Below are 18,259 nucleotides of genomic sequence, written 5' to 3' on the forward strand. Positions count from 1 at the left end.
TATGGCCAACATAAGGTCAATTGTGTTCACTACTGAATCCCCATCTCTCGGGCATAATTATCTGCACACGGTTATATGTGCTGTTTGTTGAATGAACAAATGAATAAAATATACAGTGGAAGATTTCCCTATAAATGAAAAGCTATTTCCCTATTTATTTTATAAACTCTGATATTTTGTACAAGTCTGTCACTTTTAGCACAACCCTAGTGTTTTCGCATTTTACAGTAAGTTGATTTCCAAAATAAATTCGTACAGTCCCCTTTAAGGCCAAACTAAATATTACATGCTTTATTTGCTGGATGGCCATTATATCTCACCATTAAAGACCTTTTGGAAGTACCCATTTAACCCTGAAAGCAGGGTTTACATCTCAGGGTTAGCAGTAGCCGGCTATGGTTTCTGAGTGCTAAACACCCGAGAATTTCCTGAGTCGAGTTCTATTAGACTCTGACTTATAGTGGGTTAGAATAAGGTGGAAGTATGGCGCGATGACTTAGGACCTTGAAACTCTGCATTTCAGCATGAAGCTACTGCTAGGTGACCATAGGCCCAGCGTCTCAGTCGAAATCCGTCCCTCAGACGCCAGACATAGGAATTTGGGGGGGGGGGGGGTCCAGTTCTCTGTAACAAGTTAGGGAGGCCCTAGCGTCTCTGTCCTCTCACAGCTTTTTTTCCAGTATTTGGGCTACAGGTGAGGTACTGGTCGCCATGTTGATACCAATTGCCAGGCAAATCGCCACTGGCGTCGCTCGGTAACCACGGAGACACCGATGCCCCTCCCGTTTCTCAGCTCTAGAGGCTGCAAACTACGATTCCCATACGCTGATCCTCTCTACTTGACGGTCAGTTGTCTGTATTTGGCTTGGGAGCCACCGCGACCCTACCGCAGTGAACCGCGGGAGTTGCAGTTCGCGGTGTAGCGTCACTTTTTGCTTCAGGAAGCTCCAGAACCACAAATCCCGTGAGCCAGCGGGCAATACGCACGCGCAAAGGACAACATGTCCTCCCTGGCCCCCCTGCCAGTGCCTGAGGGGTAAAGAGGGCGGAGGAAAGGAAGAGGAGGCGGGATTCGGGCGCTGCGTTGGCTGCGGCCTGGCACCAAGGGGGCGGCCCCGGCGGAGTGCAGACCCAGTGGCCCCTGGCGATTATGGACCCGGCCGAGGCGGTGCTGCAGGAAAAAGCGCTCAAGTTTATGGTGAGGAGAAGGTGCAGGCCGGGGAACTGTGGAGGCGGTGCGTTGGCGGCGTCGCTGAGGCTCGGGCCTGGGCCGCCTGCCCGCTGGAGGAGGGCGCAGCGAGACCCTGGGCCGAGGCCGGCGGCGGGGGCGGCTGGAGGGACGGGACGGGAGCTCCTGGGAGGTAGGAGGGGTTGCGGAGGGGACCCGGGGGTGGGGGCAGCAGCTCCGCCATCTTGTGGATGAGAGGCCAAGTGACAGCGGGAGCTTAATCGGGGAGGGGTCTCTGGGGCGCGCGGGGCCCTGGAGAGTAAGGGGCGTAGGGACAGTTACTGAAGAGCTGAGGAGGCCAGGAGGAGACGCCGTGAGGCCGCTGGCAGGGCCTTGCCGCTGTGAGGGTTACGGGTGAGGCCCTGGAGAAGAGGTGCATTCAGTAGTGGGGAAGGGGAACGCTGGACAGTGGGAGGAAAGATACTGGGAGTGGGAGGTGGGTGGGGAAAACGGGCAAGGCTGGATGCGGATGGATCTAAAGTAGAGCAGAGAGTGGACTGGTGGGAGACTTATAGTCTTGTAGAGTGAGGTGGAAGAGAGCCTTTGACTTCAAGGTACAATCCCAGCTTGGCCAAACTAATGTTGACAAACTCTGGAAAGAACTAGGCCTTACTTAGGAAGGAAAGGACGGGGGACCGGGATCTAGTACTGTGATGACAGGCTTTGGGAAAGAGAAGAGGTTGACTAGAATTACAAGTATCAGGAAAGGGTATATACATCCTCTAGTTTGAAAGAAGACAGAAGAGGTTCACAGGTTAGGGAAACCTAGGTACAGGAGATTGGGGCAAAATTAATATCTAATGGGTAAAACAAAACTTAATGCAATATTGTAGAGAGAGTAAAATGTGGAGACCAGGTGCAGTATCACTTTTTGGGAATGGAAAGGCTATGCAGATTAACATCCAAAGACTCGTAAGAAGAAATAAAATCACTGGAGAAATTCAGGAGATAAAAGGGGGAATGCAGATAGTGGAGAATAATAGGAAATGTCAGGGTTAGTAGTTACTTAGGAGTTTTAGGTTGAAGCACAGCATAAACTTGGATTTTGTGGGTGTGTTTTAATCCCTTGGAGTCTAGTTCTTTAACTTTGTATCATGTTTTTCTTTTTTTGATATGTGTATGTTTAGCAAATTTGTATAGCTATTTGATGCATTTAATCTGATGCTTCATTTGTATATCCCAGATGTAAAACCAGACTGTGGTTACAGCACCCAATGATGGGATGCATAGACTTCTTTCTGTCTTAACTGGTGTCCATAGGGACCATTGATATTATTTGAAGTCTATATGCTTTTTCAGAAGTAATTGTAACCTGTCACTCCAAATCTTTATTTCTTTTGTTAGATAGTTGTTATTTTGTATCCTTGCCTTAGATACCAAAACAAATCTAAACAAACCATGGACGCTAACCTAATTGAATTTAGGCTTTAAACTGCTGCGTTTACAAGAATATCGTTTCAGAGTTTGGTCAAATTTACTGTAACTTTATTTATTTTGTATTAGTGCTTTCTAAAATGCCTAAAGTTCAAGTGTATCTTTAATAAAATTCTATTAGACCTGAAGAAAGTTCTTAGTTTCTGCCCAATGTTGAAATTCTAAAATATTAAGAGGCTTCGGAATTGTTTTGGACTTCAGAAGTGAGATGAAGTTGCTTTGTATGTACAGCTAGCTTCTAAATTTAAGTGAGAAAAGTGACAGCTGCTGATTTTTGTTTTTCTGCTTAGAGGTTGACTCAATCCTAATTTTGACACGTGTCAGATTTATGGAATAATGTGGTTTTAACAGATCATAAAGGGACCTTATGAGATCATCTTCTTTACTCCCCTATAGACCTCAACCTAGGAACATTTTCAACCAATTAATCTCTGCTTTGTACCAGTGAGTTGTTTTGATAATGGTCTCCTGATTGAGTTAAAGTTGGAACTAGAGATGGCCATGAGTAGTTTGAAGCTTTTGGGACACCACACATTATTAAATGTTGAGTCAGTTTCCATAAGGAGAAACCAGTTTTTCTTCAATTTTAGTTACTTTCATTTTTGACCTTGCCTGCTGTTATGGCTGCTGTTTAAGAGAAGGCCAACTGGAAAAGGGTCACCAAGAATGACACCTTAATAACTGAAACAGAATGGAGAATTAAAGATTTGGTATTCTTTTTCAGCTCAGTGCTGTGCTTCGGTGCTCAGTTGTATCCAATTCTTTGAGACCTCTTGGATTATAGCCTGCCAGGCTCCTCTGTCCATGGGGATTCTCCAGGCAAGAATTCTGAAGTGGGTTGCCATTTCCTTCTCCAGGGGATCTTCCCAACCCAGGGATTGAACCCAGGTCTCCTGCATTGCAGGTGGATCCTTTACCGTCTGAACCACCAGGAAAGCCCTTTCCAGCTCAGTAACAGTCTTATTATAAATCTAAGTCACAACCTGCCTTTGGTCCCATTTACCCTGTTATAACATGTTTCTTTACTTAGTCATTTGAGATAGGAAGATACTTTATTTGTGCTTGCACCTGGTAATTAATGCACAGTATACATGGAAAAGACTATCCTTTTAATCAGATTGAAATTTTGTATAGTATTTGGCTTTATTTTGTCCTTATCCTTTCCCTCAATTGTGAGGTGTGAATGACAATTTTTGTACAGGATGCCCTGATTTCTACAGTTTAAGAAAATATAAAATTTTGTTTAAAATAGCAGCATGAAATAGATATTCTCTTTTATGAATTTTGCTCACTACTGTATTGATGTAGTAATTTGATTAATTTTTACAATAAAACCTCATCAGTGAGACCGATTCAGATTTGACCATAAGTCACACATGGTCTAGACTTAAAGTTTATCTTTGAATATCTGTACTATATCTATATCTGTCTATCCTTCTGTATTTTATCTATTTAAATGACAAGTTGAGGGATGAATTTGAAATTTATTTTTAAATGGACAGGATAAACTGGTCCCAGGATCTTAGAACTAGGAAAATTTGACACATGGATGAATTAATTTCAGGAGGTATAAAATACGTTTTTTTTGATAGGTAAGTGAAACACTGTAAAGGGTAACTTGCTGTGTCACAAACATAAATCTTTCATTGACTGGTGCATTTTCTGTTTTGCCTGGTGTTGGCTGGAATGTTCAAAATTGCCACAATTTGGCTGGCCTAAAATGGCCACAGTCTCTCACGGTTGGCGACTGTCTGCGAGTTCAACTGGCAATAAGGCCTTCTTGTCCTCCTTTCTCCACATGGCCTTCTTTTGGATTTCCTTAAAGCATGGTGTCTGGGTTCTAAGAAGGGGAGCATTCCAGGAGATAAGAAATAGAAGCCAGCCAATTCTCTTAAGTCCTAGGTTTGGAAGTTGAGCTGTTGGTTAAAGACAGTAAAGGCCGACCCAGAGTCAGAGGGAGGGAAAATAATCTCTCCCTGTAGACAAAAAGAGTAGCATACATGAACAGAGAGAAGGAAATTGCTGGGGGCCAGGACCTTTTGAGACTGGCTACATAGATGCTGTTCTAGTTGGATGCTCAGGCTAAAAATACAGATGGGATTAGCCATGTTTGTGGCTATTAATACTTGGAATGCTTTGGAGACATCTTATTTTTGAGATTAACTTCTAAAAAAACTATCGTGATCTCCTCCATGACTTAATAATGTTACTGTAGAGATAATACTGGGTTAATTGATATGATTCAGGAAATTTTATTTACTTGAGAACCATATATATCTAAAAACAAGAAATTGCATTTTAAAATAAGTATTCAGATTTTTCACTGTGATGAACTTTTCTTTAAATCAGTGAGATTGATTACCAGCTGGTTGGATAACATTTGAAGCTAGTTCTTAGTTTGTCAGAGTTTCTGTATATTAATATCTCTTGCATGCATTCTCAGCAACTCTTTGCGACCCCATGGACTTCAGTCCACCAGTTTTTTCTGTCCCATGAAATTTTCCAGGAAAGAAGACTGGCATGGGTTGCCATTTCCTACTCCAGGGGGTCTTCTTGGCCTAGGGATCAACCTCGCATCTCCTGTGTCACTTGCATTGGCAAGTGGATTCTTACCTGTTCTCAATTTAAATTATCCTTCAGTTTCTTTTCTGAATACTCTTATATAGGCATTGGAGTATGAAATTACAAATTAATGATAATTCTTTGTGTTCATTTTCTTGATTCATGTTTGTGATAGATGTACATAGTAAGTTACTGAAAGTGAATTACTATGTGGAGTAAAAATTCTACTTTGAATGATTGCCAGAAATTTTTTATTGCTAAATTAGAAACTGAACTTTCAAAGGAGACTACTTATTATTCATATTATTTATGTATTTAAATCCTTAAGGAAGCAATTAAGAATTTTTTTCCCTTTCTAAAGGGAAATGAGACATGATGTAAGATCTTGATCATGTATAGATAAAATTATTTGAGGTAAATAGCATTATAATTTATAAAAAGCATGAATAAAGAAAAAATAATCTTTGTGGTATTAAAGTATTTTAAGATACCATGTGCTTTCTAGCAATATTTTAATACAGCATGAAAGTGCTTTCTAAATGTGTATAATAAGAATTCATTGTGGATGAAGTAGAAAATATTTACCAGTGTTTAACAGTCTTGGTCACTATAAAGAAAACTGCCTTCTCAATAAATCAAATCCATCATCTTAACATCAGCAGTGGAGGAGGGAGACAATCTCTATGGGAAAGGTCCACCTGATCTTACCACTTCAACTAGTATTCTACTAGATTCACCTTGTGCTGAAGGAATCGCTGGATAATTTCCTTTAGTTTTCCGTCTGATTGAAACTAAACTAGAACATTTTACAGAAGACTCAGAGATAGCAATAGTGGAATAGACACTGAGAGTACTGTTGAACTAAGACTATGATTTGTTTCCTGGGGCACTACCACCATAGTTCCTGGATTGCCTTTGTGCTGGCCAGGGTGGGGATGAGGAGCAGAGGAGCAAAAAGTCACAGAACTGGGAGAGAATTCCTGTCTGCTTAAGGTAAACCTTTTGAGTTGGAATTTCTTCTTGATTTCTTGCTCCTTTCTGAGATTTGGCTCTCTTTTCAGGTACACTTGTCTTCCTGTTCCCAGGCTTGTGACCTGATTCTGTCTGTATCAATTATAGGATAAGCACAGCAGAAATGGGAGGGTTTTATTTATTTATTTTTCTTTGTTTTAAAAAAATATGATCAGCCATAAATAGCTAATATGTATTTATTTGGTGTTTACTAGTTGCTATTCTAAATTCTTTATATATACTATTGTTTAATTTAATCTTCCCAATAGTTCTGTAAGATAGATTCGGTACTATTGTTGCTCCCATGTTTGGATGAGGAAACTGATTCCAGAGAGGTTAAGTAACTTGAGCAAAGTCACTCTGCTTAGCAAGAAGCCTGAGATCAAATCCTGGCAGTCTGACTTGAGACCTACACTGTATTTCGTCCTTGAGGCTCAGAGAAACAGTGGAATATGACAGCATATTTCTTTGCTGGCCAAATGGACCAGAGTGGAGAATTACTGTCCAGGTTTATATACAGATTTTCTGATGATTTGAATTATTAGGAAATGAAGTTGCCACAGTATCGTTGTATCGATTGGCTATTGCTGAGTGATAAACTCCACAATATGTCACAGCAGTATAATGATAGATACTTATTCTCAAGAACATCTGGGTTTGCTGAACATTGGATGAGAGGCTGAATTTTGTTGAGTTTCTCTGGATTTGGCTGCTCACTCAGGACTGTTTCACATATTTTTCTGAGACTGAGACTGAAGAGACAGTGACTTCCCAGGCTGAGCTGTCCTTATAGCTATAGTAGAGACGCAAGAGAGCAAGACCACTGGTTCAAATGCCTTTCAGTCATTGGTTGTATGGTACCTGCTGATATTCCATTAACCAAAGTAAGTCACAGGGTCAAGTGAGGAGGTGGGAAAGTATACGCTGCCCACAGAAGGAGTGGAAGAGAGAGCAACTTGCACAATAATCTACTGTAGTAATAATAATCTATAATAATCTAATATACTCGATTTGTAGAAGAATGGTAAAATGCCTACTCTTAGAACTATTGTGTTGGTGCTATTCTGACGAGCACTTTCTCGTTTTGGTTGCCGAATGACACCTAATGCAGCATGTCTCTCTGTATTATGTTGTGTAGGAAAAAAAGTGTTAAAGAAATAATCAGAATCTTGACTTTAATCCACAGTGATAACTGGAGAAGTTCACCAGTATCACAATACTGTTTTTCCGTACTTGGGAAAGGTAAGGTCGATGTGGCTCCAGCAGCGTTTGTAACAGAATGTGAACCAGGGTCACGCATAGTGCCCTAGCAGCGCCCTTGCTGTTAGGGTTAGAGCTCTTAATAACCCCTTCACTGCACCTAAACTGAGGGCTGCAAGGATGCTTTCTGATGTCTGGGAGACTTTTCAGGCTTTCTCCAAAAAACTGTGGAAACAGAATTGTAGTGTGTGGATAATGTTTTTGCAGCATGGATGCATAAATCCTTGTACCTCTCAGGAAGTATGACACTAAACTGTTAATGTGGTTACTTGTGAAATGGTGGATTATGGGTAATGTTTCAAAAATTTCATGGCATCTGAAGATCTGTTAGGAAACACACAGCACAAAAAACATTACTTAGGTTGTTTTTCTTTTTCCTATGTTCCTTAATGTTTTCTACATTTTTGACAGTGAATATGTATTGTTTTTAATCAGATAAATTAAAATTTAATATATTTAATGTTTATGTTTAAACTTTTAAAAATGTATATATTTATAAAACAAGTACTCCAATGAAGACCTGTACTTGGTCATGGAGTGCAGTGTAGCAGGTGTACTGGCCAGTGGATTGGCAGTGATGGCTTGAATAGACATCTCACTCACCTCATTTTGTTAACTGAAAAGTCTTAACCGTTAGACTTGCCTACATAAGAAGGATCTTTCTCTCTCCCATTCCATCCCCCCAAGTTCATTTTAAATTGTAAACTGCTATGTATAATGTTAACACAATCGATAAATTATATTACTTAAACTGCTGTATGTATCTAAACTTCACTGGAAGTTTAGAACTCTGTGGTTCTCAATTGTGTTGGAGCACTTCATTTTCCTGTTCAGAAGTACTTGGCAAAATTAGTGAGTTGACAACTGGAAATGAGGCCATGGCAGTTGGCCTGCACCATGATTTGATAAAAATATAAACATAATCTGAGTGCAAAACATGTTATGTATGGAGGGAGGTGGTTATGGGGGCAGGAGGAGATGAAGACACAAAGTTAAGTAAAACTTCTGTCTTCTCTAGAACTCCACAGTTGGTTGAGAAGACAGGCATTTATAAGTATCTCTTAAGGCACACTTTGGTAAGTGCCAAAGTAGAGGTGCAAAGTGCTATAGAATTTAAGGGAGGGGAAATTAGCCTTAACTGGGAAGAGCTTTGGAAAGTTTGAAGAAGAAAGCTTCATATTGGGTCTTGTGGAATATATAGATTTTGCAGACTTGTTTCTGAGGTGGCTGTTCCAGGAAGAGGGAGTAGTTTGGGTAAAGGCCAGAAGATCAGGGGATGGTCAGCACAGTAGTAGATACACATAATTTGAACATAAGGTGGCATAGCAGACAAGAAGGAAAAGAGACTGGGAGGCTAGGGAGTTTAGATTGAATCCAGTTTGTATTCAAGAATAATATTCTAGTGTACTTGGTATATGTCTGTATAAGGTTTTTTTTTTTCCATTTATTTTTATTAGTTGGAGGATCTATATAAGGTTTTACTGAAGTAATATAAATATACTTTTTTTTTTTAATAAATATACTTTTTAAAGGAATCAGAAGAATACAGTCCATTGAATTTTTACACAGTGGTCACTTCTGCATAACAATTATCTAATACCTATAGATTAGTTTTTGCCTTTACTGATATTTAACTTCATATAAGTAGAATCTTTCCAGTGTATATACTAGTCTGGCATCTTTTGTCCCTCATAAGGAGATTCATTCAGGTTACTGTAAGTGTAGTATGTTCATTCTTGTTGCTGTGTAGTATTCTGCGTTAATTCAGTTCAGTTATTTAGCCATTCTCTTGTTGATGGATGTTTGGGTTATTTCCAGTTTTTGGCTACTGTGAGTAATCTTGTACATGTCTTTTCTTGAAAATATGTACATATTTCTGTTGGGTATATACCTAGAAGTGGAATTGCTGGGTCTTAGGGTATTTTTATCTTTAGTAGATTCTGTGAATTTTTTCCATTTGATACTTTCTGCAGCACCATATGACAGTTCCAGTTGCTGTACATTCTTGTAACATTCATTTGCTATTGTCCGTCCTTACTTCAGCCGTACTAGTGGGTGAATGATATTGTCAGACTTTTAATTTGCATTTCCTTAATAGCTGCTGTAATCAAGTACCTAAAAAATTATTTAAGAAGGTTCTTAACTTTTTTAAGTTTACTGGCTGTTTAGATATCCTCTTTTGGGTCTATTCAGAGCTTGGTCTTTTTTTTTTTTTCTTTTTTAATTGTCTGCCTTTTTCTTATTGATCTATTCCCTATATTCTGGAAAATACAGTACAGATCTTTCATCAAATATATGGTTCTTTTGTGGGAAAACAGTGTGTGTTGTTTTCAAATTTTTTCATTTAAGGAGTCAGTAAAAAAAGTCACACGATTTTGTGACTACTGAATAGCTACACAGGATTTACAGAGTTACCAATTTTTTTTGCTATACTACCAGTGCTTGAAAAAATAGTACCACTGTCAGCACCATCATTTTATAAATGAAAAAAAAGAGCTTTTTAATGCCATAGAAATAGAAAACACATAATCTCAGAGTAAAGGAAACTCTTTGAGGTAGGGAGAATAATGCCCCATCCCCTGAGCCCCCATTCAGGACAGTCGAATCCCAAGAACCTGTGAATATGTTAAATTACAGGGCAAAGGGGATTTAACAGATGAAATTTGGTTGCTAATCATCTGACTTTATTTTTTTGCAATACCACGTGGCATATGGAATCTTAATTCAGTTCCTTGACCAGGGATCCAACCTGTGCCCCCACCTGCAGTGGAAGTAGGAGTCTTAACCACTGGACTGCCAGGGAAGTCCCTCAGCTGACTTGAAAACAGGGAGATTGTACTGGATAATCCAGATTGGGCCCAGTGTAATCACAAGGGACCCTAAATATGTAAGAGGGAGGCTGAAGAAGAGGTCAGAGTGATATGTGAGAACTCAATCCATTGTTGCTGATTTTAAAAAGGGGGGAAGAGAACCATGAGCCAAGGAATGTGAGCAGCCCCTTGAAGCAAGAAAGGATAAACTAAACCTCCAGACAAGAACATAGGCCTGCTGAGACCTTGATTTTTGGCTCAGAGACCCATTTCAGACTTCAAAATTATAGCACTGTCAAATAAAAAATTACTGTTGCTTTAAGCCACTCAGTGTGTGGTAATTTTTTACTGCAGCCATGGAGAACTAATGGGGCTTCCCTGATGGCGCAGAGGTTAAAGAATCTGCCTGCAGTTCAGGAGACACTGGTTCAATCCCGGGTCAGAAAGATCCCCAGGAGGAGGAAATGGCAACACACTCAGTATTCTTGCTCAGAAAGTCCCATGGACAGAGCTGTGAACTACAATCCATGGGTTCACAAAGAGTCAGACACAACTGAGCGACTAAGTGTGCGCATGTGCAAACACACACACAAACACACACACGGCAAACTAATACATCTTTGATAGTTACCCTAATTGGAGTGTGTGTATACACACTCCATATATGTATACATACATATAATATCACTATCTTTATTTTTAGTGTTTGCTAACTACCAGTGAAGTTCATTCTCTTTCTCCTAATGTTTTATTTTGAATCAACTCAGAATTACAGAAAAGTTTAAAGTACAACGCAAATGACATTTTTTCCTGAACCATTTGAGAGTAAGTTGTTGCATCATCACCAAATGCTTAATGTATATTTTCTGCAAACAAGGACATTTTTTATAACACAACCATCAAAATTCAGAAATTAATGTATTTCTGAATTAATTGCAGATCTAACCCCTTTAGACCCCATTCAGACTTTGCCAGTTGTTTTAATAATGTTCTTTTTAACAAAGGGATCTAATCCAGAATCACATATTGAAATTAGTTGTCATGTCTTCTTAGTCTCCTTCAGTCTTGGAACAGTTCCTGTCTTCTTTACCTTCCATGACTATGGCACTTTTGAAGATTATAGACTATTTTGTAGAATGACCCCTCAATTTGGGTTTATCTGATGCTGTTTCCTTATGATTAAATTTGTGTCCTGTATTTCTGTCAGAAATACCACAGAAGGGTTGCTTTGTTTTACTGATTGCCTCCTTTCAGGTGACATGTAACTTTCGTCTTGTGACTTTTTTTACTTGATTAAAGTGGCTTCTGCCAGTTTCTTCTTTAAAGCTAATGTTTTTCTCTTTGTAGTAAGTGTGTTATGGAAAAGTGCTTTGAAACCATGTAACTATCTTATTCTTTATCAGATTTTCAACCTATTTATTTCTAGCAGAATGGGTTTATGAATTCTTGTTTTATTTGATGGGTTATAATACTATCATTATTTCTTTTGACAAATTGTTCCCTGTTTGGCCAGTGAGAGTGCTTTCAAACTATTTTCTTTGTCTTTTTGATGTATTTCTATCATTCTTTGAGCATTTCATTGTTTTCTGATATAAGATATTTTAGGTTTACCTTGTACTTTTTTTGCCCCAGCCCTGAAATCAGTGTTTTCTCTCTCTCTCTCTCTCTTTTTTCCCCTGGTTTCTTTTAGTAGACAATAATACACAGAAGTCAGTATCTGAGTGTTAGTTACACACATTGCTGTGGGAATGTCACTGCTTCCAAGGTAGGGAATATATGTATGTGTAAACATGCATACACACACATGTGCACACATACTTATATTGCTTTTTAAATTTTATCTCTATATTTATTTAAAACCACGAGTTCACATGGATATCTCCAATTTTAGTCTAACACAACAGGATTCATTCAATAATTTCCTTTCTATAATTGTAACTCCCTTTTCTGTTAGTAAGTTGGCTCTCATTATCCTCAGCATATTTTCTTAATCTTCCCTTTATGTGACCAATCTCTTCTGTTGCTGCTATTACTGACACCCATCATGTGAATGCCATCCTTACCTCATCAGGCTCCAAAATCCCCTATCAGGCTTCTGTCTCTAGCTACCTGTTTGAACACCTTTCTCATTTCAGGCTCTGATACTGTGCACTGAGTTGCTCTCCTCACTCCGTTTGGACTCTAGCACCCTGTGCAGGGCTACCAAGGCTGCCATATTCCTGTGTAGACATTTTCTTTATCTTTGCTGAGGTTCTGACATCCTTCTGTAGGTCACTGCAGATTCCACCTCCCATCTCATGAACCTAACTAAACTAAATACAGATTTTTCATTTTGCAAAACCGATACTCTGTACCCATTAAACAACTCTCCATTTTCCTTTCCTCCAGTTTGTGGCAATCACCATTCTACTTTGTTTCTGTGAATTTCACTATTCTAGATACCTCATTTATGTGGAACCATACAGTATTTGCCTTTTTGTGACTGGTTTATTTTTCTTAGCATAATATCCCAACGTTCATACATGTTAAGGCATGTGTCAGAATTTCCTTCCTTTTTAAGTCTGAATAATATTCCATTGTATGTATATGTCACATTTTGTTTGTCCGTTTATCTTTTGTCAAATACTTGGGATACTTTCACCCTTTGGCTATCTGTGAATAATACTGCCCTGAACATGGGTCTGCAAATACCTTTTCAAGACCCTGAAATGCTTTATTTTACCTTTTACATTTAGATCTACAGTCTGTCTGGAATTTTTGTGTTTGGTATGAGGTATAAGACAGAGTTCTGTTTTGTTTTGTTTTTCCTCTGTTGCATTGCAGCATTACTTTTGTCATATATCACCTGTCTGTATATGTGTGTGGGCTGTTTCCAGGACTTTTCTGCTCCAATGGTTTATTTATCCTTGTGCCAGTATCACATTTCCTTAATTACTCTGTTTTTATACAAGTTCTTGATATTGGATACTGAATGTCCCTCAGCTTTTGCATGTTCAAGTATATTGGAATCAACATAATATCCAAAACATCCTCCTGTGACTTTCATTGGAATTTCACTGAATCTGTTTATAAGTTTGGGGAGAACTGAGATCTTAACATTATTGATTTTTATAATCCATGAAAATGGTATATCTTTCTATTTTAGGGATCTGTAATTTCTCTGTGGGAGTCTTTATACATGCATCTTTTGTTAGACATATTCCAAGGTATTTGATGTTTTTAGATGCCATTTTTTTAATTTAATTTCTGTTTTTGCTGAGTGTAAAATTTTTTTAAATCTGAAGTCCATGGCCTCCATTTAGTATAAACACATGGGAGTACTTTTTTCTGAAAGGTCTATATTTTACATTTGAATCTGATTCCTACCGGGGGCAATACAGCAAAGAAAATTAGAAGACCACTTTAGTTATTTGACTTAGAGTGGATTAGACTAGGAACACAGAGCAAACAGGCAAGGAGGCTACTTTAAGGCTATTAATAGTTTAGGTAAGAAGCTGTGTGGGCTTAAGCCGGGGCAGTCAATATGGAAAGAAGGAAAGATATTCAAGAAATATTCTGGAGATAGAATGAATAAGGTTGCCTGGAGTAGGATAGGAGAAAAGAAAGAAAAGAGAAGAGTAAAATAAGCCTTGTTTCAGGCAGTGTTGGTTGCTCAGTCGTGTGCTACTCTTCGTGAACCTGTGGACTGTAGCCCGCTGGGCTCCTCTGTCCATGGAATTCTCCAGGCAAGAATACCGGAGTGGGCAGCCATTCCTTTCTGCGGGAGTTCTTCCCGATCCAGGGATTGAACCTGGGTCTCCTGCACTGCAGGCGGATTCTTTACCGTCTGAGCCACCAGGGAAGCCCTCGTTTCAGGTATATTTAGGGCAGTTAGTTAAAGGGAAGGTGGGCTTCCCTGGTAGCTCAGACAGTAAGCAGTCTGCCTGCAATGCAGGAAACCTGGGTTCGATCCCTGGGTGGAGAAGATCCCCTGGAGAAGGAAATAGCAACCCACTCCAATATTCTTTGCCTGGAGAATCCCATGGACAGAGGAGCCTGGCAGACACAACTGAGAGACTAACACTTTCACTTGCCATAGCAGTAGGTATGGCAAAACAGGTATTTGGTGGATAAAAATACTGGAGTAGCCCTTCACTTTTTAATAATGAGACTAAATTTAAGATATTCACATAGGCAAATGTGCAAAAATGGGCATAATAATACAATTTCTGGGATTTAGAAGGTGGAAAGTTGAATGATGGGGTTTACTAGATGCTGTTCTTTACTTTTGTGAAATTTTGAAATTTTCTCTAAGAAGTTAGAAAAGAAAGATATATCTTAATAGAACTGAAGCTCCCTGGACCACCTCTACTCAAATTCCTTTATGATAGAAAGATCAGGATTCATCTAAATGTCATGTAAGTTCATAATCATTGTCTGTTGTACTGAGAATAACGTTTTAAATCAAAGTCAGCCAGATAAGGAGGCACAGAGCTACAGAAGCTTTACTTGTTGAGGTGGGCCAAGTGCTTGGATATAGCTAGGAGCTAAGGAAAGGAAATTTAGCCAGGCACATGGAACATGGTATCTGTGGGCAATTGAAGCAGATCTGAGGATCCAGGCAAGTTTATAAAGGCAGGATATAATTTCAGAGGGTGAGAATAGTGACAAGGAATCTGGGTCCAGATAGTCTGGAGAGATCCAGATAGGCAGACAGCATCAGTGAGTACTGAAAAGAGGCAGCAAGGCCCCCATTTCAAGCTTGGGCTTAAAAATAGAACTGGAATACCCAGCAAGGAACTGAAGAAGTTGGCCTACTCATCAGCACTCATTAGCCCACTGCAGTAGCACTATACTTTATTAAGCATAAGAATTATTTGGAGAGCATGTTAATATGTAGTACAGATTCTCAGCTCCTCTTCCGTCCACTTTTGTAGGCCTCAGGAATCTTCATGTTTAACTGGCATCTCAGTGTTTCTGATAGAGACATTTCTCTGATCACATTTTGACAAAACGTCTAGACGACTGTGTCCTGTCCAGTGTATCAACACAGAAGCAGTAGGGGAAATATTGTGACTACAACCAGTGTAAAAGGTGAAGCCTTGTACATGGGGAACGTATCAGGAAGGCTGAGCTATCTGGATTCATGTGTGGAGGCAGGTCGTAATTATTCTATAGTTTAATTCAGTTCAGTCGCTCAGTGGTGTCTGACTCTTTGTGACCCCATGGGACTGCAGCATGCCAGGCCTCCCTGTCCATCAACCAGCTCCCGAAGCTTGCTCAAACTCGTGTCCATCGAGTCGGTGATGCCATCCAACCATCTCATCCTCTGTCGTTCCCTTCTCCTCCTGCCTTCAGTCTTTCCCAGCATCAGGGTCTTTTACAATGAGTCAGTTCTTTGCATCAGGTGGCCAAAGTATTGGAGTTTCAGCTTCAGCATCTGTCCTTCCAGTGAATATTCAGGACTGATTTCCTTTCGGATTGAGTGGTTGGAACTCCTTGCTGTCCAAGGGACTCTCAAGAGTCATCTCCAACACCATGGTTCAAAAGTATTAATTCTTCTGTGCTCAGCTTTCTTTATAGTCCAACTCTCACATCCGTACATGACTACTGGAAAAACCACAGCTTTGACTAGAGGGACCTTTGTTGGCAAAGTAATGTCTCTGCTTTTTAATATGCTGTCTAGGTTGGTCATAGCTTTTCTTCTAAGGAGCAAGCGTCTTTTAACTTCATGGTTGCAGTCACCATCTGCAGTGATTTTGGACGCCCCCCAAAATAAAGTCTGTCACTGTTTGCATCTTTTCCCTATCTATTTGCCATGAAGTGATGGGACCAGATGCCATGACCTTAGTTTTCTGAATGTTGAGTTTTAAGCCAACTTTTTCACTCTCCTCTTTCACTTTCATCAAGAGCCTCTTTAGTTCTTCTTTGCTTTCTGCCATAAGTGTAGTGTCATCTGCCTATCTGAGGTTATTGATATTCCTCCCAGCAATCTTGATTCCAGCTTGTGCTTTATACAGTCCAGCATTTCTCATGATGTACTCTGCATATAGGTTAAATAAGCAGGGTGACAATATATAGCCTTGACGTACTCCTTTTCCTATTTGGAACCAATCTGTTGTTCCATGTCCAGTTCTAACTGTTGTTTCCTGACCTGCATACAGATATCTCAAGAGGCAGGTCGGGTCATCTGGTATTCCCATCTCTTTAAGAATTTTCCACAGTTTGTGGTGATCCACACAGTCAAAGGCTTTGGCATAGTCAATAAAGCAAAAGTCGATGTTTTTCTGGAACTCTCTTGCTTTTTTGATAATCTAGCGGATGTTGTCAACTTGATCTCTGGTTCCTTTGCCTTTTCTAAATCCAGCTTGAACATCTGGAAGTTTATGGTTCATGAAGCCTGGCTTGGAGAATTTTGAGCATTCCTTCACTAGCGTGTGAGATGAGTGCAATTGTGTGGTAGTTTGAGCATTCTTTGGCATTGCTTTTCTTTGGGATTGGAACGAAAACTGACCTTTTCCAATTATGTCAGTTAAATCTCAATAAAGCTGGAAAAAAAGAGTAAAGGCAGAATGAGACAAACTTCATGGTGGAGGATTGAAATCTTTTTGAATTCTAATTGATTAGTAATAAGTTGGCTTCTAAAAAGAATTTACTTTTGGGTACTGTTTGGAGCTGGAGTAGTTGGTGAACCATAAGGGAAGAAAAATCAGCAAGATAATACTGTTTATAAGAGTTATATCTAGTAGAAGAACAATAGCAACATCCTCAAACATGGCTATTCTAGGTATGTTAAAATCACATCACAATAAACTGGTTGTAGATTGTTCTAACATTACTTTTATTGTTAATATTCTATGACCCTATCATATGTGAAGATAAATGACAACAGACTACTTCAACAACTGTTCTATACAGTTCTTAAGGTAGCATCTTGAGGTAATGTCAAGGAATGAAGGAAGAAATTTGAGGAATCACTGAAGTGTTCCTTAAAGCAATAGACATAACTGAATGGTAGGGAAATTTATGATGAAAGATTAGTCTCTTGTATAGTTACATAGATCGGAGTTATTCTTTTGAGCAGGGTCCTCAGGCTGAGGACAGAGCCACAGGCTTGCTGGGTAGTGAGAAATTGTGTCTGAAAATGCCCTTTTATCTTCATCCCTTGGATTATAAGCACCATCAGCCATCTTTAAAATAGAGGAAGATGTATAATTGGATACAAGTAAAGGAGGTAAATGTGAAGGGACTTTCTAGGCCTTAAGGATATGGTGATACTTTTACCACAAAACTCTAACACATAATAATTCACACAAACTCCCAAGGTTTGTTGACTATACATTCTACCCCATTTATTTTACTGTTTAAACATGTATATATTCATGTCTGCTGTGTATGACCAAAGAACATTTTTGGTTTTAGTTCTTTCTTTAAAAAAATTATCACTTAGTAAAATTGACTTTTTTTTTTAGTGTACAGGTCTCAGAATTTGAACACGTATAGATTCATACATATTCATATAACCAGTACTGTCAGGATACACAACAGTTCCATCATTTCCCCCAAAACTCCCTTGTACTATCTCCCCATCTCCCTAATTCCTGGGAACTGTAATCTGTTCTACCTCATTTTAGTTTCATTTTTTTGAGAATGCCATTTAATTGGAATCATACAATATATAATCTTCTGGTACTGACTTCTTTTACTCAGCATAATACCTTTTTGATGATTCATCTAGGCTGTTGTATGTGTCAGTAGTTCACTTCTTTTTATTGCTTAGTAGTAGTTCATTGAATGGATTGTATCACATTTTGTTTATCCATCTGTTGAAGGACATTTGGGTTGTTTCCAGGTTTTGGTTATTATAAGTAGAGCTGCTGTTAATTTTTTGAACATGAATTTTAAATTGTCTGGGGTAAATTTGGAGGGGAATTGCTGGGTCATATGGTTAGTGTTTAACTTTGTAAGAAACTGC

At 39.2% G+C, this 18,259-nt stretch overlaps 1 protein-coding gene across 11 annotated transcripts in view; it reads left to right on the forward strand.

The window, feature by feature from the left end:
* The first annotated feature begins 1,051 nt into the window (after positions 1 to 1,051).
* The window catches only part of BTRC (beta-transducin repeat containing E3 ubiquitin protein ligase), a 174,064-nt gene continuing 156,856 nt past the window's right edge, over positions 1,052 to 18,259 (forward strand). For 4 of the 11 annotated variants that reach the window (XM_065923159.1, XM_065923163.1, XM_065923164.1 and 1 more), the window contains exon 1: positions 1,052 to 1,198. In XM_065923159.1, coding sequence (XP_065779231.1) covers positions 1,151 to 1,198 — 48 coding nt within the window. In that variant the 5' untranslated portion in view covers positions 1,052 to 1,150. Of the gene's footprint in view, positions 1,210 to 1,336; positions 1,362 to 1,550; positions 1,602 to 18,259 lie in introns of those variants that run through there. The other 7 variants (XM_065923162.1, XM_065923168.1, XM_065923165.1 and 4 more) reach the window with 7 other exon arrangements.

The sequence above is a fragment of the Muntiacus reevesi genome, chromosome 2 (assembly GCF_963930625.1).
Source record: "Muntiacus reevesi chromosome 2, mMunRee1.1, whole genome shotgun sequence".
Lineage (NCBI taxonomy): Eukaryota > Metazoa > Chordata > Mammalia > Artiodactyla > Cervidae > Muntiacus > Muntiacus reevesi.